This window comes from Babesia bigemina (assembly GCF_000981445.1).
Source record: "Babesia bigemina genome assembly Bbig001, chromosome : I".
NCBI classification, from domain to species: Eukaryota; Apicomplexa; class Aconoidasida; order Piroplasmida; family Babesiidae; genus Babesia; species Babesia bigemina.
The window spans coordinates 2,312,740-2,334,353 of NC_027216.1; the positions used below are offsets into that span (position 1 = coordinate 2,312,740).

The 21,614-nt window shown below is 54.9% G+C and overlaps 10 protein-coding genes across 10 annotated transcripts; 6 read left to right on the forward strand and 4 right to left on the reverse strand.

Moving 5' to 3' along the window:
* Positions 1–327: 327 nt before the first annotated feature.
* On the reverse strand, positions 328–4,737 carry BBBOND_0110450 (myosin B, putative; the record flags this gene model as incomplete). The annotated part of the gene is made up of 1 exon (XM_012911479.1): positions 328–4,737. One exon carries the CDS (start codon positions 4,735–4,737, stop codon positions 328–330), a length of 4,410 nt encoding a protein of 1,469 aa, XP_012766933.1.
* Positions 4,738–5,751: 1,014 nt separating this feature from the next.
* Positions 5,752–6,579, forward strand: BBBOND_0110460 (hypothetical protein, conserved; the record flags this gene model as incomplete). The annotated part of the gene is made up of 1 exon (XM_012911480.1): positions 5,752–6,579. One exon carries the CDS (start codon positions 5,752–5,754, stop codon positions 6,577–6,579), a length of 828 nt encoding a protein of 275 aa, XP_012766934.1.
* A 1,064-nt stretch (positions 6,580–7,643) lies between these two features.
* On the forward strand, positions 7,644–9,338 carry BBBOND_0110470 (hypothetical protein, conserved; the record flags this gene model as incomplete). Its single annotated transcript, XM_012911481.1, has 1 exon — positions 7,644–9,338. The coding sequence occupies one exon, from the start codon at positions 7,644–7,646 to the stop codon at positions 9,336–9,338; it is 1,695 nt and encodes a 564-aa protein (XP_012766935.1).
* A 128-nt stretch (positions 9,339–9,466) lies between these two features.
* On the forward strand, positions 9,467–10,576 carry BBBOND_0110480 (Putative GTP-ase activating protein for Arf; the record flags this gene model as incomplete). Its single annotated transcript, XM_012911482.1, has 1 exon — positions 9,467–10,576. One exon carries the CDS (start codon positions 9,467–9,469, stop codon positions 10,574–10,576), a length of 1,110 nt encoding a protein of 369 aa, XP_012766936.1.
* A 23-nt stretch (positions 10,577–10,599) lies between these two features.
* On the reverse strand, positions 10,600–11,269 carry BBBOND_0110490 (peptidyl-prolyl cis-trans isomerase, putative; the record flags this gene model as incomplete). The annotated part of the gene is made up of 3 exons (XM_012911483.1): positions 10,600–10,914; positions 10,957–11,102; positions 11,140–11,269. The coding sequence occupies 3 exons, from the start codon at positions 11,267–11,269 to the stop codon at positions 10,600–10,602; spliced, it is 591 nt and encodes a 196-aa protein (XP_012766937.1).
* Positions 11,270–11,283: 14 nt separating this feature from the next.
* Positions 11,284–12,894, reverse strand: BBBOND_0110500 (tRNA pseudouridine synthase, putative; the record flags this gene model as incomplete). Its single annotated transcript, XM_012911484.1, has 8 exons — positions 11,284–11,437; positions 11,473–11,612; positions 11,651–11,731; positions 11,754–11,860; positions 11,895–12,012; positions 12,062–12,260; positions 12,318–12,634; positions 12,691–12,894. 8 exons carry the CDS (start codon positions 12,892–12,894, stop codon positions 11,284–11,286), a joined length of 1,320 nt encoding a protein of 439 aa, XP_012766938.1.
* A 604-nt stretch (positions 12,895–13,498) lies between these two features.
* Positions 13,499–14,822, forward strand: BBBOND_0110510 (MAPKK-RELATED SERINE/THREONINE PROTEIN KINASE, putative; the record flags this gene model as incomplete). Its single annotated transcript, XM_012911485.1, has 2 exons — positions 13,499–14,037; positions 14,081–14,822. 2 exons carry the CDS (start codon positions 13,499–13,501, stop codon positions 14,820–14,822), a joined length of 1,281 nt encoding a protein of 426 aa, XP_012766939.1.
* A 353-nt stretch (positions 14,823–15,175) lies between these two features.
* Positions 15,176–15,937, reverse strand: BBBOND_0110520 (hypothetical protein; the record flags this gene model as incomplete). Its single annotated transcript, XM_012911486.1, has 1 exon — positions 15,176–15,937. The coding sequence occupies one exon, from the start codon at positions 15,935–15,937 to the stop codon at positions 15,176–15,178; it is 762 nt and encodes a 253-aa protein (XP_012766940.1).
* A 2,150-nt stretch (positions 15,938–18,087) lies between these two features.
* BBBOND_0110530 (hypothetical protein) lies at positions 18,088–18,513 on the forward strand (the record flags this gene model as incomplete). The annotated part of the gene is made up of 3 exons (XM_012911487.1): positions 18,088–18,226; positions 18,253–18,390; positions 18,416–18,513. The coding sequence occupies 3 exons, from the start codon at positions 18,088–18,090 to the stop codon at positions 18,511–18,513; spliced, it is 375 nt and encodes a 124-aa protein (XP_012766941.1).
* A 44-nt stretch (positions 18,514–18,557) lies between these two features.
* Positions 18,558–18,740, forward strand: BBBOND_0110540 (hypothetical protein; the record flags this gene model as incomplete). Its single annotated transcript, XM_012911488.1, has 1 exon — positions 18,558–18,740. The coding sequence occupies one exon, from the start codon at positions 18,558–18,560 to the stop codon at positions 18,738–18,740; it is 183 nt and encodes a 60-aa protein (XP_012766942.1).
* Positions 18,741–21,614: the final 2,874 nt, after the last annotated feature.

Sequence of the window (21,614 nt, forward strand, 5' to 3'; positions counted from 1 at the left end):
AGACGCTAGGTGCGTGGAAACAAGCCGCAACTCCCATTGTGGGATGCGCGCAACACACCGAACGAACGCCGCCCTGCATCCAAGCGCCGCCAAACGGCCCATTACACAATACTCAGGGGCGCAGTTGTATGAGCGGCAAGCGGCGGCGCCGCATCTGGCGAACGCGCTTTGCGTCGCTATACCCCGAGCTGCCGCCGTCTCCCCGAGACCGCCGCTAACACGAAGAGGAATGGCACGGTGTAGGCTGCAGAGCTCACTTCGGCTATTTTAAACGATCTAGAGTTCCGATAAGCTGGCGATTCCGCCAGAGGGCGCCGCTCCGGCGTCCTACGGCCCAGGCCGCTGCATGACGGCGAGAGTGGCGGAGAGACTGCCGCAGTACGCACTTTGCACGTCCAGCAGCGCGCATTCCGACGCGCACGAGTACACGTAGATGATGGGACGCGCGCGGCCGTCGTCCAGGCGTAAGTGGCTCCAGGCGCACAGCCGCCCGGCCTCCGTCAGCACGTTGGATTCCCACAGCCCCGCGCTGCAACGCACCACCGGCGACCTCAGCACGGCGCGGTCGACCGCCAGGGGCGTCGGCAGGGCGAAGGTGTGCTGCAGTTCCCTGCCGCCCCGCACGCAGAGCGCAGTCCCGAAGACGAAGACCTCGTACTTGCTGGTGACGGCCAGCGTGAAGTTGCCGCCGCAGGACAGCGAAACCACCCTGTCGGGGAGGTCCACCGGCCTCGGCGAGCGGCGCTCGGGGAACTCGTGCCCCAGCTGGCCGTTGGTGCTGCGGCCGAAGGACAGGACCTGCCCGCCCGCGGTCAGCAGGTAGCTCACGCGGCGCCCGCAGTGCGCCTCTTCCGCACGCTCGCCGCGCAGCCACTCCCCGGCAGGAACCTCCGCCGGGGTCAGAATGTCCTCGTTGAACGACGGCAGGTTCAGGTCGACGTGGCTGCCCCAAACCAGCACCTCCCCATTCACTCCCACCGCGCAGTTGTGGTACGCGCCCACGCCGACGGAGCGCACGTGGATCGGCTGCCCGTCCCTGAACGGCATGCGGATGAGCGTGGGCGACTTTATCGCCGCAGTGGACGGGGCCACGCCGCACTGCCCGTTGGCGTTGCCGCCCCAGCCGTAGAGCGTGCCGTCGCTCAGCAGCAGCACCGCGTGCTCCGCGCCGCACTTGACGGACGTCACCTGCAGCGGCGGCGGCACCGTTGCCAGGAGGCGGGGCAGCCGGGACCCGCCGCCGAACGCGTACACCTCCCTGTCGTCCAGCACGGCCACGCTGTGGCGCAGGCACATGCCCACCGATGTCATCCCGGGCGGTTTGGAGCCGCCCTTGCAAAGCAGCTGCTCCAAGCACGTCGACCACCCGCTGGGGTACGCGGGACGATGGTCAGAGTACACGTTCACATGCACCGGCAACAGGCGGCGGTTCCTCGACGCGGCGCTCCGCTGCAGCACGCGGTGCGCGCACTCGGTCTCCTCGGTCGTCAGGCGCTCGAGCAGCTGCCGACTCGCGCCGTCCAGCAGCCGGTTGCGCTCCACACGCACCACGGACGACTGGTTGTAGCGCCGCCAGTGGTCCTTGATGGTCGCACCCGCGCGCTGCACGCGCGTTATGTCCTTGTTGCACGCCCGCGGCCAGCAGAACTTCTGCAGCGACAGCACGGCGTCGTGCGCCGCCAGCAGCTGCCGGTGGAACACCACGGACCGCGCCAGGGTCTGCACCACGGCCAGGCGCTGTATTGCGCGCAGACGCTCGCGGATCTGCCGGCACCTGAGGCCCACGTCGCGGGGCAGGTGGTTGATGGCCAGGCACATCCGGAACAGGGACTGGATGCGAGTGGCGGGCACACGCAGCCCCAGCAGGTGGCGGTAACCCTTCCTGCACAGGTACCCGCGCACGTGCTTCTGGATCATCGTGGCGGCGAACTCGGTGAGGCGCCGCAGTCGCAGGTTGTTCAGCCGGCGGATGGCCACGTGCATGCGCCAAAAGGAGGCGATCGTCGTCGCGGCGCGGACGAACCTGCGCTCATCGCACGCGAGCACCATGAACCTGCAAACGCCCACCACACGGACGACCGTTTTGACGCGGCGCAGATTGGCGGTCGCACGCAGGCGGCGCTGCTCGGCGCGTTTGGCCTCCAACTGCCGGAGGTAACGGCGGCGGCAGATGAACATGCGGCACCACGCCTGAATGGTGGTCGCGGCGCCGACCCGCGGGTCCTCGTTCAGCATGAAGTCGAGCGCCAACACCAGACCCACGAACTCGTTCGCGCGCTCGCGCATCGCGATGCTGGACGCCTGGATGACGTAACGCCGCATGTTGGACTGGATGCGGATGATGGCGGAACGGCTGCGCTCCAGGTGGCGCCGGTTGCGCCACACCCTCATGATGCTGTACAGCGCCGCGGTCAGCGGCTTGGACGCCTGGCTGTACTGCAGAAACACCTTCTCCAGCATCATCCAGCCGTTCTTCTTCAGAAACACCTTGGTGTGGCCCACCTGGTACTCGTTCTCGTCGATGCCCAGGTTGCGCATGATCGTCACGATCGAGCTCTTCATGTCGCTGCCGCCGGACGACTGGAAGTTCAGGAAGGAGTTCAGGAACTCGTTGTCCTGGATGAACTTCTCGAACGTGGCGCGGTAAGCGAAACCGCGGTGGATGGTCTGGATGGCCTCCACGATGGACAGCGAAATCAGCTGCCCGTACACGTTGCGGGTCTCGAACAGCAGCGGCTGCTTCTGTTGGTTGGTCTTGATGCAGCGGATGAAGTGCGACTCGGTCTCGTTCAGGGTCCGCATCAGCGCGCCGATGGAGCTCTGGAACTTCGACCCCAGGAACTTGCCCTTCATGTTCCCGGTCTCGGCTGGGATGCGCGCGGAGCTTTCGCGCACAATGCTGTTGCTGGAGTTGTGCAGCAGCTCCAGGATCGCCGGGCTCAGCTTGTGCTTGTTCTTCGCCACGAACTCGTCGGTCTCGTACGTCACGCCCGTCGCGGTGTGGATGACGGTGAACCGGCAGACGGCGCCCTGCGCGGGCACGAACAGCTCGCTCTTGATCTTGGACTTGCAGCTCGCGGTGAAGCGCTCCGCGGAGCCCGTCTGGATCAGGCACTGCTCCTCCAGGAACGAGAAGATCGAGCAGTTGGGCTTGTCGAACACCAGCAGCACCTCGGAGTTGTCGGTGTACGAAATCGACGAGTGGTTGATGCCCTCCGCGTCGTACTCCGCGATCTCCGACGCGAACACGCGGTTGATGAAGTACTGCTGCAGACGCTCGTTCGCGTAGTTGATCAGCAGCTGCTCGTACGTGTTGCGCTGGAAGTACTCGAACCCGTAAATGTCCAGGATGCCGATCCAACGCTGCGCGCTGTCGTCGAACTGGATGATGCTGTTGATCTTGTCGATGCAGAACTCGAACAACGCGCCGTACAGGTCCTTCGCCAGCGCGCGGACGTTCACCTCCGCCGCAGGCACAGTTATGGCGGACGCGATGTCGTTGCCCTGGATCTTCACGACCTTCGTCGTCAACGCGCGCTCGGCCTGCTCGCTGCCGAACCCCAGCAGCCCGCACAGCTGCTCGAAGTCGTCGCGGTTGGACACGGACGCGGCGTTCTCGACGCCCATCGCCGCAACCTCGGTGAACTCGATGTTGCCGCACAGCAAAATGCCCGCAATGCAGCGCATGAAGTCGGCGAACCCGGAGTCGGGGCACAGCGTCTGCAGCTCGCGGCGCACGGCGGCGAACTCCTTCACGTCGTCGATGCCGGGCGCGTCGCAGCACTTGCCGCCGTTCAGAAAGCGGTACGACTCCATCGGGCGGAACCCGTACGACTGCTTCTCCTCCACGGTGAGGCCCTTGAGGCACTGGTAGAAGATGTGGTAGTTGCGCTCGTCCTCGGCCTGGAACTCGATGCGGGACAGCTCCAGCATGTAGCTGCAGATGATCCCGCCTTTCAGCCCGCCCTCGGGCGCAACCAGGATCTTGATGAACTTGCCGAAACGCGAGCTGTTGTTGTTGCGCAGCGTCTTCGCGTTGCCGAACGCCTCCAAAATCACGTTGGACCCCATCACCACCTGCTGCACGTTGTCCGAGCTCTTGCTCGGACCGTACGCGAAGAAGCTCATCAGCTGCTTCGCAGTCTCGGTCTTGCCCGCGCCGGACTCGCCGCTCACGATGCACGACTGGCACTGCCCGTTGCGCAGCAGCCCGCTGATTGCGCACTGCGCAACCGCGTAAGTGTGAGGCGGCACGTCCGACGGGAACCCCATGGCGCTGTCGGACTTCCGGTAGCGCTCGATGACGTTCGGGCCGTACAGGTCGGGGATCAGCCGAAACGGGTTCAGCACAATCAGCAACTTACCGGCGTACGTGTAGATCAGGTTGGACATGAAACGCGTGCGCAAAATGTCCAGAACCACGGCGCTGTTCGCATGCGGGAGCTTCACCAGGTCGTGGGTCTCCAGCGGCGCGTTCATGACGTCCACGTTCAGGCAGTGCTCGAACGGCACCGTCAGCTGCTCGCCGTTGTACGACACGGACACCTTGTCGGCGGAGTACGACTTCACCGTCACCAGCGCGAACAGCTCGTCGCTGTCCACCTTGATCCACACATGCTGGCCTATCAGGTAGTCCATGTTTTCGACACGCGACTCCATGCGCAGGAAGTGGTCCCCTCCGCCCTTGCCGCCGGGCTTCGCCTTGCCGGCGGCAGACGCCGACGCAGGACCGGCCATCGTTACTTCACACGCGCTAGCACGAGAGATGCGATCGGAAATGCACTCTGGAATAGGCACACATCACCACGAGTTAGACAGACCATGGCAGTCTGCACATCACCCAGAGCGCTACGGCATAGCCGTGCGAAAGATAGTAACCATAGTTTTTAGTATTCAGTGGTGCGGAATTGATCAGACATGGTAGATGTGTACGTGCGCTTCTGCAGCATGGGAGCGACTCGCAGCCGACGCCGACGGCAGCAGAGTCGGTGACGGGGGCACAGTGCCGCGGAAGCAAAAGTCGATTCAGTTAGATTCTACGATGAGTGTCTAATATGCCTGTATGTGTATCGTGATGCTCTACAGTAGACCTCCGTTCCCAGACGTTCCGGACGGCAAACGGCACGGTCCGTGCCGCCGATTTAACGTCACGCCAACCGCCTTAGGTTCAATACAGCCGTGTATAGTCACAACTATTCCTGTTGCAACTGTTTTTTTGAGTGGCAGGCGCCCATAAGGCCAACCTACGCTGCTACGGCCAAGCCAGTGAAACCGATGTGTACGTGCTAAGTTCACTGTACCACGAGCACAGCAGTAAAAATACAAGTAGATACTAAACAGCACGTGTGCCTACGTAAGACCGAAGCGCGGCTTAGCCCTCGACGCAGTAACACAAATAGCAAAATGGAGAGGTCCTGCAGACACGTCTACTCGACGAATAAACGCGCGTACAAACTGGATGGAGCCACGGAGTCGGCGTACGTCTCCAAACAGGGCGACCGGCTGCTACGGATGCATATATACAACCCGATGTACGAAGGCTGTAAAGTGGTGACCAACACCCGGGCCATCAGCCACCAGGCAAGTAACGGCACAATCAGCTCGTACCCCAGTAAGAACATGGATGCACACACGGTGACTCAGCAGTATATGAGCCCGCCAGAACTGCGGATAGAAGTGCCGTTCCCGCAAATTGAGCGCTTCGGTGCTAGGGATCCCGCGACGCCGACCACGATGTTGCAATACCCTGGCATGCAGCAGAGGGTTGTCTACTCCTCCACCGACTACCGTACGCCATACCACCACGACGATTCACACTTTACATACGGTAACAGGCAAACAACGGGACTGCGCACGGATATCACAACGGCCAGCAGCGCCCCTGCATCGCCGGCGCATGCGTTCGGCCGCCTGGCGTACGAAAAGGCGGCGATTTCCGGAACCGCTCTGGTGCCCATCGACAGTTCGTCGGCAGCGCTAGCTAGGCGGCCAAGCACCGTCACGGAGGCGTATCACGAAGTGAAAGGCTCGAAGCAGAGGGAGAGGCTCAACAGCACTTTCGACGACTGTATACCCACGGAGAACCATCTACAATCGCTGTCGAGGCAACTAACAGCGACCACGAGGCCAATAGACGACTACGTGGAGGCCAAACCGGTGGAGGCGGTCGACGAGGAGCCGGAGTACCCTCACCTGGCGCTAGACCTTAGTGTGCTCACGCAGACAAAGCACAAAAACGACCACAACACGAAGCCAAAACATGTGGAGCGACGAGCCGCGGCGCAGCAGAAGGAGCCGCAAACGGAGGCCAAGCTCATCGTCGGAAAGCCGCGCCACCCGTACGCCGTGCAATTCAACGACCCCGTCGAGAAAGAGCTAGGAAGGTGGCATAATTCGCACGTGTCAACGATAAAATGGACGCGAATCAAACGCGGTGTGTACACCGCAGACGACCAGCAGGTCACGCTCGTCAAGCTCAACGGCGGCCTGTACGTGAAAGGCACCAACGGCAAGAAAAAACAGGAGCACATCCCAATCGATAAATTCGCCCAGCGGCTGCAGAAGACGGGCAGCGCCTGAGCGGCCGACAACAGCGGCACACAGCCAAAATACCACATGCTGCAAACGGCGACCCAGGCCCATCGACGATTATGGATCTGGCAATGCCGGCGAAATGCAGCCCCGCATTCAAAGCGCCGCATCAATTCAGCACAGAACGAAATGTTGCACGACACAACGTATAGAAGGCTGACGCAGCATCGCGCTTGGACTAACAACGGTACGCGGCGGACCGCGAACCAGCGTACGCAGCTATAGCCACACACGTGTCAACCACATCCATCGATCAATATTATAGCGCAGACGCACGCACGAAACGAAAACGACGCGCTCGCACGTGGAAACGGCCCAACAATACGACAGCACGCGGGTCACCAGAGCGCCGACATCAAAAACACGAACGGAGCCAAAGACGATCGACCGTGGCAGGATCGGCGCTAATTGCAAAGAAAAAATAAGCGGACAATCGAAACCGGGTAAACTGACCTCATGCACGGACGCTTGTCGCGCTACGCGACGTCATACATGTAGAATCCCAGGACCTTCCACCCGACATCAACCAGATTCCGTTGCCGCCGACGGTCTCAGCGCGCTCGGCCCGGCTGTTTTCGCAGTGCTAGTATTTGGATAGACCCTCGATTCGGGCTTTTGCCGCCGTCAAAAAGCGAGTGAACGCAACAGCTCCAGCCTCTACACGACGACGCGATCGGTGAATCGAGATACACGTCTCCCAAAACGTCTCGCTCGATTACACGGATAAACAGGTGGAAATAGCTCTGTGTGGGCCTCGGGAGCCCCTTAATGCAACACATTGGCCATCGGTGTGGTGAGCGTGGTCATGTATGCGCCGCGACGATCGTAAGCACTGCGGCTCCCGGACACTTCATACCCCCAACAGACGACGAACTGACGGGCTAAAGGACGCGCTCTGGAAACGCGGAGCGCTAGCGAATGGCGATAGTGGCCAAGTCGGTCCCCGAACAGCTGATTATCAAATCGAGCCAACGACCCACTCCTTGAGGTCCTTGTAGCCCGTACCCGAGGCAATATAAAACGTAGGAAGGTCAACCGAATCCCCGGTCCCGATGCAGAGTGTTGGGGCGAGGAGAGGGAGGTCGAAGGAGCACTCGTCGGCGATCAGTGACAACGGCGTGGATGGAAGTGTCACGGACAGGGACGCATCCACCTATTCACTCAGGTGCAACCCTATAGAGCCAATGATGGCGCAGCAGTCGCCATCCATCGGGTTCAACCGGGTCACTAGCGCCGGCGCGCGCGGAAGCAGCTCCTTCGACAGGTCCTCGGTGGCGGCGGACCTAGGCATTAGCGAGGATTGCGCGCCGCGCCACAGTGACCACAGCGGATCCGGGGAGTTCTCGAGGTCCGGGTCGTGGCCTGGAGTTATCCCGGACGACCTAGAGCACATGTTCGACTGCACGTTGAACCTAACCAACATCAAAAGGACGCTTGAGCCCAAAGACCATCGGCCCTACAGTGACCAGCGTTCAAGTCGCTTCGTCGAGTCCGTCTCGCGCACGTTCAACAAGAGGAGTGAAGTTACATCGCCAAGGAGGGCCGTCGCGGCTCTGATGGGATTGCAGGCGCCCAAGGATAAAAGCGGATTGCAATGGGAGCACTTCATCAGGGCCCTCCGTATCAAGCGCTGGTCGCAGATGCTGGTCAACGCCCAAAAGCGGGAGTCGCCGGAGAGCGTGACGGATACGGCTGAGGACGAAACGGGCGACAACTTGGTCAGGCGCAACTGCTCTTTCGTGGAGGTCGTTAACGATGCGAGCGCGGCCAAGGGGCTGGACAAGCTCGTGGGGCCACAGGCCAGCCGCAGCCTCAGGCCTGTGACCACATCGACCCAGTACGCGCGATTCAGGCCCAGGTCTGTAGGCAATGGCGCCGAGCGCAGGGTGCGCTCCTCCGCAAGACGTATATACGAAGAGAGCACGCCGCCGGCCATCGTCAGAGCGGGGCACAGACCCGGTATGGATGCAGTGAACTACGGCCTGGTGCGGATCCGGGAGGCTGGCAGCTCTGTTCAGGTCTACGACTGCGTGGAAAAGGAAACCGGAAGGATGCTTAGCGTCAAGCTGATCTCGAGAGACCACTCAGCCGCGGCATTGTACGAGCACCTTTGCGAGCACGGGCACCCCAATTTCGTGACAATCGTGCAAATACTGGAAGACAAGAATTTGTTCTATATCCTCATGGACTTCAACAACACGGTGTGCCTCAGGGAGTTCTACCACGACAGCCACCCCAGGACCTTCACTGAGGAGCTGATAAGGAGCATCGTGAAGCAGCTCCTGGCAGCCCTGGCCTACATTCACAGGAAGGGCATGGTAGTGGCCGGGCTAAGTATGGAATCCGTCATAATACACAAGACGACTGACGGCGAGCTCGTGGCCAAAATATCGAATTTGGACCGGGTCTGCCCCGTCATGCCTGAGCAGGTCAACAGCATACAGGACAACGCCTTTGACGCGCCGGAGGTGGCCGACGGCGTCATCACGTATTCCAGCGACATGTGGAGCCTAGGAGTGTTGCTCTACACGCTCGCTGAGGGCAGGCCGCCGTTCAAACCGTTCACGGCTAAGTCCTACGTCAGGCGGGCGGCGGCGGTGAGGGGGTCCAGGCTCACGTTCGCCTCGGAGGCCTGGATGGACGCGCCCAGGATGAGGGACTTCTGCCTTAGGTGCCTGCAGCCGGACCACAGGCACCGCGTTTCGTCCGCCATGGAGGCGTTCATTCACCCCTGGATAAGGGAGTAACCTGATTCTAACGTTGCCACTGTTCCAACACACCCTAGCGCGTAACTCGGCGGGTCCCAGTCGGGCATGCCCGCCACGCCCGGAATCGCCGCCGGGGCGTCACACGTAAACAACAGCGATTGCAAAACATGGATACGATAGCTAAGCTCCAGGTCGACGCCCGCGGATACGTCACCGACGAGGCGCGCGACAAGGTGTTCAGGCAGCTCCTCGCCCAGACGGAAAACGCCGTGTGCATCGACTGCAACGCCAGAAATCCGACATGGGTGTCGCTGACCTACGCCGTGCATCTGTGCCTCAACTGCTCGGGGAAGCACAGGCAGTTCGGATCTCACATCTCCTTCGTCAGGTCCGCCGACATGGACAAGTTCACGCGGGAGCAGCTCATACGCATCGCTCACGGCGGGAACGCGCGCGCTAAGACCTACTTCAGGCAGATCGGGCTCACCAGGCAGCCGTACGACTACGCCTCGCCGATGGCGCAGAGGTACCCCGCCATGTTGGACGCCGAACTCGGCACCGTGCGAGAACAGGCGCCAGAAAGGTCGTTCTCGCAGAAGCAGCCATCGAGCGACCTGCTGGACCTGGGAAATGACGACGCAGCGCCCAAGCGCGTTGAACAGACTGGCACTATGTCCAGCGGGTTAACCAGCAACGCAACTGCGGCGCCCAGGGCTTCGACCGGTATCGGTTCAATGACACTCGGCAGAGGCTCGAGTGACGCCACGCGCAGCTGGGGAACGCGTACAGGCTCCGGAGGGCACGGCGCGGGCTTCGGCGGCAGGGTCGATCTGGACTTCGACGCCTTTGAAAGGTCAATTATCAGCGAGGCCGCACAGAAGAAAAACTTAATCGCAACACGCACCACGGAGCCGACGCCACAGGCGCGGGAGCAGACGCCTTTGGTAACCTTTGCGCCACCCACCAGCTCGCCACAGCAGTACGCACCGCCGCCGGACATGAGCAGGTTCGCCGGCAAAACTGGAATCTCCTCGGACCAGGTGTTCGGACGCGGCGCGTACGCGCAGCACGCGCCGATGAACGTCACGCTCAACCCGCACAAGACGAGCTTGTCCTCGGACGAGTACTTCGGCAGGCCGCCCAAGTCCCGGGGCAACTCCGAGACCTTCGAGGAGCGCGCTGTACAAAACATCAAGGAAGGAATCGCCATTGCGTTAAAGGAGGGTAATAGATTAGTGGGAATGGCCAAGCAGTGGTTCAGCAGCCACCAACATTAAAATACTGCAAAGATTCAAGGCAATCACAGCTGACCGCATTGCGCTATAGTCAACGGCAGCTTGGGACGGAAGTCGTCGCCAACCGTTACGCTCTCCATCTTGCGCAAGACGAGGGTAGAGTCGTCGTCAATAAGACAACCGAATACAACATTTTTCCCGTCCATCCAGTCGCATGCCTTGCTCACGATGTTGAATTGGCACCCGTTGCTGTTCGGGCCGGTGTTCGCCATGCTCAATATTCCGCAGCGCGTGTGCTTCAGGGTGAAGTTCTCGTCGGCGAAGCTGTGCCCGTAAATGCTCAGGCAGCCGGTGCCGTCGCCCTTCACGAAGTCGCCTCCCTGTAGACAGTCAATGAAAAACGTACGAAAACATGCCTGAACCATGCAATCTGCCACCACCTTGTGGAACAGCGCCCCCTTGTAGCCCACAGAGCACGAGTTTTGCTTGAACTCCCCCGTGCAGAACTGCCGGAAGTTCTCCGCGGTGCGCGGCACCTTGTCGGCGAACAGCTCGATCTTTAGCCTGCCTGACACTGGATGCTATACACAGCGCTGGAATCTCACCTAAGGGATGCGATCCGACCTGGATGTCCATGAAAACGACGGGATTGTCCGGGTTGGTCATATAGTCGGTGAGATAAGGAGGGCCGCCAAGCGGCTTCTCCTCCTTCGCAGGCTCCGCTGCGGTCGTCATAACGGTTGTGATTTTTAGGCTTCCTCGCCTGCCGCTGGGTCAGGCGCTGCGGCGGCGCCGGGAGCGGCAGTACCCTTCGCGCCTGTGGGCTGCTCCCCAGACACACGGAAGTCGCAGTTTTCCAGGAAGAATGGGTTGCGCACCAGCCTAGTGAGCCACGTGCTCCACCTGAGCATGTTGCGAAAAGGGAGCACTCGACTTACACATCGCCCTCGAAACTAGACACGATCTCGGGGTACAACCGAGCTTGCTTGAACTCTTCCACCTGAGCCTCCACGTCTTCGTACTCGATGAAAGGCGTCTGAGGAGGCGCGCACCGCTTGTTATACGCGTCGAAGGAAGGCTGAGGCGATTATGGCATACAGAGCCGCTGAAACCAACATGGTGGAGGAACAGCCCTTCGGCAGGTGCCAGCGCAGTCTGTACGACGTGGCGCTTGGAGAGCGTGAACGGAATTGCGCACTCAGGTGCGGTGCCGAGGTACACTTCGTACGCCAGACTTATCATCTTGCGAATCTGGTTGTACAAAAAGGACTGCCCCGTCACCGTCACGATCACAACATCGGTACCGGAAACGGTGCGGCGCTCCACCTACGGAATTATATAAGCGTAAAAGTCGTGCCACATGCCTTTAACTCGTGAATGAAGCGCTGAGTTGTGTTTTCCATGCCCTTCTGCTTCGGCGTGAAGTTCCTGAAGTCGTGGGAACCGCAGAAGGCTTGCAAAATCGACTCCAGCGAAGCCTGCACAAATATGTCACCGAGTTGCACAGTTTGTTTTAATGCCACCTACCAAGTCCAGTTCGCGATCCTCAGTCGTGCCGTCATATCCATTGCTCGGGCCACGGCCGATACGGGGGCAGCTTATGTGGTCGTGAGATTGCAAATTCCCGCCCATTTGCTCGGACAGTTTCGAGAACAGCTCACGTTTAGACTCGTCGTCAAGCACGTAACGCTTGCGCAACAGCCACTCGGGGAAGACGTACTCGTACCTGCGTCTTGAACACATCGACCTGACGAATCTTGTGAAGGCGGGCGATTGTGCCTACCGTGCACAAAAGCCGCGCGTGACCCTCAACACTTGGAAGCACCTGATGTCGCCGGGAAGGAGCTCGTTCAGCTTGGACACCAGTGCGTTCTCCCTGGAAACGTCAGGTTCGCCGGAAGAAAGGTGGGATAACTCGAATCGGCCGCCTATATACGTGCAAGCGGCGTGCACACCCTTGTCGGTTCTTGAGGCCTTGGATAGTTGAAGCTTTGCAATAAGGCTGCGGTGAGACTCATGAATGGCGCCGGCTGCGAATAGCGCATCCAGCATGCAGCCTTCCACCGTGTTCACGTGCTCTGAGCCCGGGCCAGATTGTATCTGAAAGCCGTGGTACGCAGTACCCAAGTACCTAACGGTGTATGTGAGGTGCTAACCACAATTGGCACTAACCCGAAGGCTATAGCGTACTTAGTCTTGGGGACGTGGACACGGGGAGCACTAACTGTATCGACGCTGTTAGATCCCAGCGCTTGGTCGTTTTCACGAGGTGATTCCGTGTCTTCGCGAGCTCTTTTGGGCGACGGTTCGCCGGCAGCGTCGTCCGGGGCGCCGTCGAGGATGCGCTTGTCACGCGACATTTGTTACGCTGTTACTGCGTACCTATGCGTCACTGCTATTTTAAATATTAAACATTGGCCAAATATGGCCTTTTTATTGCCTGGATTTGGCACGATTAAGAAAATGATGTTTCCTGTCCTGCCACGAGGATCGGATGTGTAGCCTACCTGTGCGGCGACTGAAATCAAGAGGGGCAACGTAAGGAGATTACACATCCGATGAAATGCACGCCGTTGTATGAAGTGGTGACGATTGGAGGGGGTGTGTACATGATGGGCGGAGTATAGATAAGGTTGCCGTCAATGTCCTGGTAGACAGCAGTGCAACTGCCGACCGTTGACAGCAATTACACACACATCTAATATGGCTCAGTGGAGCATCATATAAGTCTGGTTGGTGATACCAAATGGCGTACTACATCTGCAATCAGTGTTTGGAAAGCCCTGGAATCCTCGGCATGGCGAGGGTGTTATCATGAATGAAGAATTCGCTGCTTATCCAAGGACAACGCAATGAATGCGGCATGCATTGCGGTGTAGATGACTTAATGAGCTTACATGACCATATGTGGCCATATTAGTGATACGCCATTTGCTGTTGTGTCTAGTTCCTGCACGGGAAGCCATGGATGCTTATGACAGCAGTGCCGTCGTGAGGCGGACGCCGAAGGATGCGGAAAGTTCGATCGGATGTATCACCACTAGGTCAACAGCATGGTCGATCGATGATGTTGGCGGTGCCTATTGCGACGATGGCGCATTGGGGGTTGACGAGGCCTCGGTATTCCTTCCCGATGAATGCGTCGAAAATCACGTCACTCAGCTGGTGAATGAATTTGGCCGTATGGGTTACGACTATTGCGGAGAGGCGATGCCGACATTGTCTAACCCGTCGCACTGCACATTTCACCGCGTGAGATCAGCCATGGGGCATCCATGCTTCGCCAAAGTCGTGGACCTGCACACCGGTAGCGCATGGCAGAGCAACCACCATGCAGTTGAAGGTGCGATAATTGCGGAGTACCTATCATGTTGTGGTGTTCCAGATGACCAACCTGCCGAGGCGTATAAGGAGTCGTGCGGTACAAGACCGCATGCTTCATGCACAACAGTGGAGCCGACCTCGGACGATGGGTCTGAAACTTTTTCGCCATCGGAAATTAGGTAGGTTTAGCCAAACTTAATGACTTGTCATAAAACATAGCAGGGATGGATGCGCCACATTAGTTACGGCAAACGTGGACAGTGCTCAAGCAGACGACGGACAAAATACGCAATTGGGAATATTCGCTGGCTGTACATTGGGAAAGGAGCATATAGTCAGCCAATACGACTGGTTAGTAACCGATGACCAAAAGTTGATTATGGTTTATGAAAATTGTGACGGCGGAGACCTGCATACCCTGATCGCAAAGGCCCGCAGCAACGGACCTGTACATTTCGATGAGTCATTCATCGAGGATGTTTTTACTCAAATATGTATGGGAGTGGAATATTTCCACTCTAAAAATATCGTACATGGGGATATCAAAGCTTCTAATGTACTTTTTAAAGGCGACCGCAGGCCTGTCGTCAAAGTGGGGGATTATGATACGTGCCACGTAGCGGGAGTGCGTGTGTCTTATACTGGGACGCTCATGTACACGGCACCGGAATTAATTGCAAACCCGCATGCTTCCACGAGCTTCGAAAGTGATGTGTGGGCACTTGGGTGTCTGTTATACGAATTGCTGACACTCACCCACCCTTTCGCCAGCCCATGCACCGTGCAATCGATGAAGGAAACATTTAGAGACTTCGAAGCGCACATATCGGAGCTCATAGCAAGTGTTCCGAACACGTATTCGCTTGTGATGCGAGATATCCTGGTTGCAATACTCGATGTAAATCCAACGAAGCGTCCCACTGTCGGAGAGTTAATTTCCATCTTGTGCCGCGAGAAGCCATAGTATGTTACCAAACGCAAGCTACGCTTACCCTGCAACACTCTTCAGAGTCATTAAGATAACGCCTTTCACGGCCTGTCAACTTATCCTAAACTACATTATTAAACTCTCAATTTGTTACGTGTGGTATGTCTATGCATGGCACGGGCAGATTTACCGCGTTGATTGGTAACGTACTCCTCTCATGTCATTGGAGTTGGTTGCGCGATACACCAAACTAAGATGTTATGCATGTCGCGGCGTAACTATATTTAAAAATTACAAATGTCTCGTGAGAATTCATGCCAGCTCATAGTGATCCGGACGCAAAATCGCTGTTTGTCGAACAGCCCGTAAATTTTACATGTAATCCATACTTAGTAGAATGCCCAGAATCCAGCAAGGTCGTAGACTAGGTCCAATGTGTGCACAGGCAGACTCCTCATCGCCTTGCGGACTTCTGGACCAGTCATTTCACCGCGGCGCTCCGGAGCTACGTAACCGAGGGCTTCCATTACATCTTCAATACGGTCATCCGCATCAGGCATTGACGCGTTCTGAGTGGCAACATTGCCCACAGCGCGCAAAGAACGTAGACCCGCGTATAGCATCGGAGCAATGCCCACGAAGACCACTGCGCAAGCTTCGGGGTCCGCCTGGCATGATCCAGCCCACGAAGCCTCCGAAGTGTAAGAAGACTTGTACTCCTCAGGGTCTGTTATGTTAGCCAACATGTGCTCACAGCCATGTACGAGTGTGCCTAGACCATTTGCGATGTCGTGAGGCTGGAGGCGGTCAGTCTGTATGAAGTTCTTGTAATCGCTGTCGTTCACAATCATCACGTTACCGCGTAGTCCTCGGTAGGTTTTGTTCATAGGTCCGTTGAATCTCCTCAGCAGGTCAAACACAAATGGCTGAATACTTAACTCCGGATTCCGCAGGAACTTCCTAGTAATAGATTTTATTTTCTCCAGAGCCTGCAACCGCTTCAAGCCAACAGGCATTTCTGCAAGAAAATCGTGAAGTGCAACACCCATGGCCGTCAAGTTGGCGTCAGGCGTAGTTCCTTTCAAGGCCATCAACCAGTCAACAGCCTCCTTGAGGTTACGAGGGACCTGAGTCAACGAATTGTATGCCATTTTGTGAAGATGCGTTTTATTTAAGGAATACTACGAAAGTGCTGGTCTTTGTGTATTTGCAGGCCGGTTTACAAAACAGCTCTGTCTTAATGGCGGATCAGCACGACGGTGTTGTTGCCTTCTAATATACCCGCACCTCAGCGCAATCTACGGACGTCCCTACACGTAAAATTGACGAAGCGTTAAAGCCCGGTGATGGCCAAGCAGTCACATGGCAGCCAGCTCCACACTATTAACGTGACATGCAGTACGCAGCACTCGAGTCATCTGGGTAGACATGTTTCAGGCAAAAATGAGACGTGTTGGAACTAGAGGTATTCATACAATTTTTAGCGAAGCGTAGACGTTTAAAATATTGCGATGGGTTGTCTGTAGTGAATTGCAAAGTCAACGGCGTGCTGCGTGGCCTACTGGTTGTCAACACGCTAGTCACGCAAAAAGAAATGCAGGCACGTACTGTACTGTCTTCCACTATTATAATAATTGACTTTGCTTTTGGTGGATGCAGTTATTTTCTCTGAGCCCTTGTGTGTGGTTTGCCGTTGATAACTGCTGTGCCAGGGTAATCCGTTAGTGTTTGCGCTTTTTTACGGCAGCCCGTGCGATTTACAACTGGGTGTTGTGATACGATAATTCATTTTTGATTCAACAGAGTTATGTTCCCGGCTGAGCCGACGGTTGCGACGGAATCCAGCGCGCTATCATCTGACGAGCATCTACGCATATGCGTGTGGTACTGCGTCTTATTTCATCTTTCTTATAGCTATTTCTTGATTGGTACTGTGATCAGAGCAGTGCTTGTTGAGCTTTGGTATGCAGACGTTTCATTCCAAACGTTCAGGCTCCGGGACCGCGTGTCACGCAACCTGAGGGAATCTTGGATTCTTGTGTGAGCATTAGTATAAAGATTACGTTGGTGTGATATAGTCTATTCTATCAAAGCGATCGCATCCGTTAGTATATGTTAGCCTGACTTACAACGGAAGGTAACTTCGCCACCTCATTTCACTGCTGCTTTGACGCTATATTTGCACTTTGAGAGCGTGAAATATGTGCACGACGGTAGCCATGTATTCGTGTAGGTAGCTCGAGTACTCTGTTATATGCCAACCGTCCGATATTGCTAAATATCCGTGCTACGCTGGGAGGATTTTGGTTTGAACCAGCAGCGGCATGAATCACATGGCTCCATGACAGGCATGGCGGAATTTAAAGTCATCGATGGCGTAGTTACAACCGTGTTGCAACTATTATTGCGCTTCTAGGTGAGTGTTGACTGGCACTGCACTGGCGAGAGACTGAGCGTTGCTAAGAAGGTGAATACAGGTTTCCTAATAGGCCAGTACGAATTACCCATTGTGGAAAATTGCAGTCATCCGTTGTATGTAACAACTGTGACAGCGGCGAAGGTTTGACGTGCCATCATTCAAAGGGGATGTTTAATTGGCAGGTATGAATGTTGCGCATCACCTCATACGTTTGGAATGCAAGAAGCATTTAGCTTACCAAAATACACATGTAAATGATTATTGGCATCTAATGTTGATATGTCAGGCAGATCATAATAAACTCGACAGTGGGTACAATTAGATGCGTTGCCAGATACCATCACGTTTGTGCCACAGCAAAGGCAGCAGTAGGATGGTGTGATGTGATTCGGATGAGAGGTTGTCTACATGATTAGACAAAACATGATTGATCGTTATCCCATTGCCATCATATTGTAAAGTCGCCTCGTCAATGCATGTAGTGGGTGCGGATGCTCATGGTATCAGTGCTCTGGGATTGCGATTAAAGTTTGCATGTGAAGCTGACTGGTTAGCGCCTTGCATGTGTGGCACTAATATTCGTAAACGCTGCTTTTTCAATAATGACGGAGCCTTAGAATATATTGTCTGTTGCCGCAAGTGGCGTATGAATGAAGTCAGGGAGGATGGGGGAGAAGAAGGGGACGAATCCTTGTGGATGTGACGTAAACACATGTCCCACTAGCCGCGATGAGCCTTGCTATGATTACAAATGTACGCAGTGCAAGGCGTGCTGTGACGCCGATTGCCCAGGTTGCAAGGAGAAATGCGCTGGTGTAACAAAGCTTGAGAAATGTAAATGTCGAATTCCTTTCTGTGGCTGTAAGACTGATTGTTACGGGAATGGAAAAAATGGCATCTGTCAAGGATTATCAAGTTGCAAGCGTTGCCGTACACGATGCGAAGATGGGAAGCCATGTAAATGTTATCGTTGCAACTGCGGAACACACTGCAACGGCGTCATCTGCAGCTGCTGTAGCTGGTGTGATCCTACCAACTGTTCTGGAGGTCCTTGTGACGGCTACGTGATCGGCAGATGCGGAGACAAAAACTACAGCGAGTGTATCGGCCACGTCAGATACGAAGCAAGCGGTCCTGTATTAAATCGCAACAAATACCCGATTGACTGCAAAAAATCCCACAAAGGTGAGTGTACTGAAGAAAAATGCAGGTGGGCCCGTGGAGAACGAGACGAGAACGGCAATTGCGTTATTGAATGCACATACTGCGGCAAATTATGTTCCCAAGATTGGTGCAGAATATGGCTAGGTGCTTTAGTAATCTTACTAATCATTTTAGCATCCTTTATTATTATGTGGGGCATGTTTCCCGAGACATTCTACCTCATGATGACTAAACTACGTGCTGCATTTCCCATCTCGTCAAAGCGTCCAAGCAGTCCTTTAAATAATCTCGTCGGTGACGGAATTCCCGAGGAGGTTAACATTGATCGCTACCCCGCCTTCCGTCCAAGGGCATACGCTGGCTTGGCGTAAAGACGTAGAGTTCAATATCGCAACAGCTGGCATTTATTACAACGCAATAGCTGTCACATCTCAGTAGCATCAACACACGGTATTGCTATCTTATTGCATTTATATTTTCACTAATGGTGCTTGCATGGTAGACAATATTACTCTAAGTTTACCAATGGCTGAAGTTGGTCAACTAAAATGCGGCTGCGTAGCCGCTCTTCAGCACGCCACGCTTATAGCAGTCCACATGTTGTTAAACCTGCAATGTACGTCATATGCACGCCAAGCATCTATAATGATGATCAGTTGGCCTGCTGTTTCGCTTAGGATTTTCATGCACATTCAGCTTACACAGCCTCCTATAGCCACGTCAAAAGACATGTAATAGCATTAGCATCCATCAATTTACATTTTAGTCCGACTCATATGCAATGTATGTCTATGTTAATTTGAAAATTTCCCGTACCCTTGTCGCCCTCTAAGTCTAACCCGTCCACGCCCATATCACCATGTTCCTGTAAGCATTTACGACAATTATGATTGAACACACACGAGCAACCATCATATCAGTGCGCCTAATCATACATTATTACACTCCCACTAATACAGTATTTCGTTGATGTTAGGTCACAGAATGATTCCCATAGGGATCCCTGAATCCCTTGTAATCACATATCGAATCTCACAAACGGCCATGTGGGCGTCGCTCATTTGCCTTATTATGCGCAGTTCGAATAGCAGAGGCGTGTTTAACAGATATGCAAGCTACTCACAAAACTGCCCAGGCATCACTGCAGAGCCACTCGCTCTAGGGAGTGATACACGCCATCGATGGACTGTAAGGCGCTGTGCGGGCATACCGGAGATTTGTTGAGGAGCAGACATGTGGCGACAATACCGTTAGAAATATGACAAAGGTATTATTCAGATACTTAATGATCTGTAAAAGAGAAGTGGGAAGTTGAGTGATATTGGCAGTCCTTAGTTGCGTAAGTTTGAGAGGCACAACAGCCGGATATCCGTATAAAAACACAAGGTACGAGCGGAAGATGAGTCTGAAGAAACGTCAGATGTAAATGTTAATGATGTCACCTTGCTTAATCTCATTCAGTGTCCCAATGTGCATCGGATGCTATGTTCTCATACAATTTCTGATCGCCTCACTGATTGCCAGCTAATGAATGATCGTAAAACATTTAACAATACGTTATTTGACAAGTGTGACGTTAATCCATAATAATGTGCGATAGGTGAGATAATTGAAATTGTGATACTTAATTATAAAATGCGATGCAAAACGGTAATTTGCGGACGATATATTCGCGGACGTCGTGGAGCGGCTGAATGTGAAAGATGCATAAACCGAACAGGAGTATGAGAGCGATGATTGCGAAGACGATGTAAGCGATGACACGCCGCGCACTTCTACTATAACAACATGAACAGTCACAATTTGGTTCACATACGATCTTACAATTCATATGGTTACAGTGGTCAATATCTCTATGCGTTACGATGTCTGAACATAATTGACACCTATTTCCAGTTGCTCTACACCAATGACAACACGAAACACAGCATATACAATTTCCTTCGGCACACTTTCTGCGACTGAGAATACACCTACACTTTTTTCCATCCATTTTCCCCCCTATCCTTTCCCATTAACCTACAAACCATGAAATTCATACCTTGGTCTCGGAAACTTGCTGCTCCTTCGTCATCCGCTGGACAACATGAAACTGGCAACCCTAGCGGATATAGGTGAAACTGCCAATCTACCCCGTCACCGTTCCACCAAGGCATGGGCAACCGCCATCCAGCGCACCGCCAATTACATCATAACGAAAGTACCGCCAAGGTAACGCATGTGAACTGTATCAAAGCAGTGACATGCAGGTCAACCAGTGCCAAGGAAGCAGTCGACCTCAATAATCACAGACCGTCCTACGGTGCGACCTCCCACTACTGTTGTTACATTTATGCCTCAAATAGTGTTAGATTGTACCCCATTGCTCGGCTAACATGCTTATCAGTTACGCTGTTACCATCAATGCCACTTAACCAGACCTTCCACTGGGCATCACGTAAACATGTCTCCGCATCTTTCACTATCTCGACAATCAGTACCTAACCCACAGACTGTCTAAAGGACCAATCATCATACTACATGACTTATGTATCTGGCACAAGTGACTGCCACCTAGCACGGCAGTCATCAGTTTCCAACCTGGATGACCGACCAGCCACCCAGCTTCACAATCCACTTTGTAACGCACTGCCTTCATTAGGTCTTAATTGATCGATGAGAGCATGCCGCGTAGGCATTTCTGTACATTGTGATAATAAGTCAAGACACACTTACAACTTATTTCTACGGTTGGCATCTCAGTGCCTTAGTGAAGTGAATGACGGCTTCGGCTGGGTGGGGGTGGACTGCGCCAGACCATTGCCACAGTTTTCGAAGAAGATCGTGATTATATGCTCGAGAATTCAGACTTGTAATCTATTTGACTGTTACCGGTGTATTTATGCCACGTTTAATTAACGAACCCAATGGTTGCGTAGCATGTGGCTGGGCATCTTGGTTGTCGCAGCCAGTTATAAATTATTGTGATGCTTTCATCGAGCTTAAACAGCACAGTGTCTCTGCTGATCATAGCGCAAGTGGCTGGGGTTAATGGCGGGTTATGCTGTTAGGCCATGCCTCTAGCTGCTGCAATTGGCGACACGGCCCCGGTGGCAACGGCGTCATCTCTTAAACTACTGATTGGGTACCATATTCTGTGCCTCAAAATACACTAACAGGGCATATTAGACGTCTAAGTAAAGCGTATTGCTGTGCGTTATATAACATTGGGGACGATTTGGATGAGCATGCCTAGGTAGCCTCGG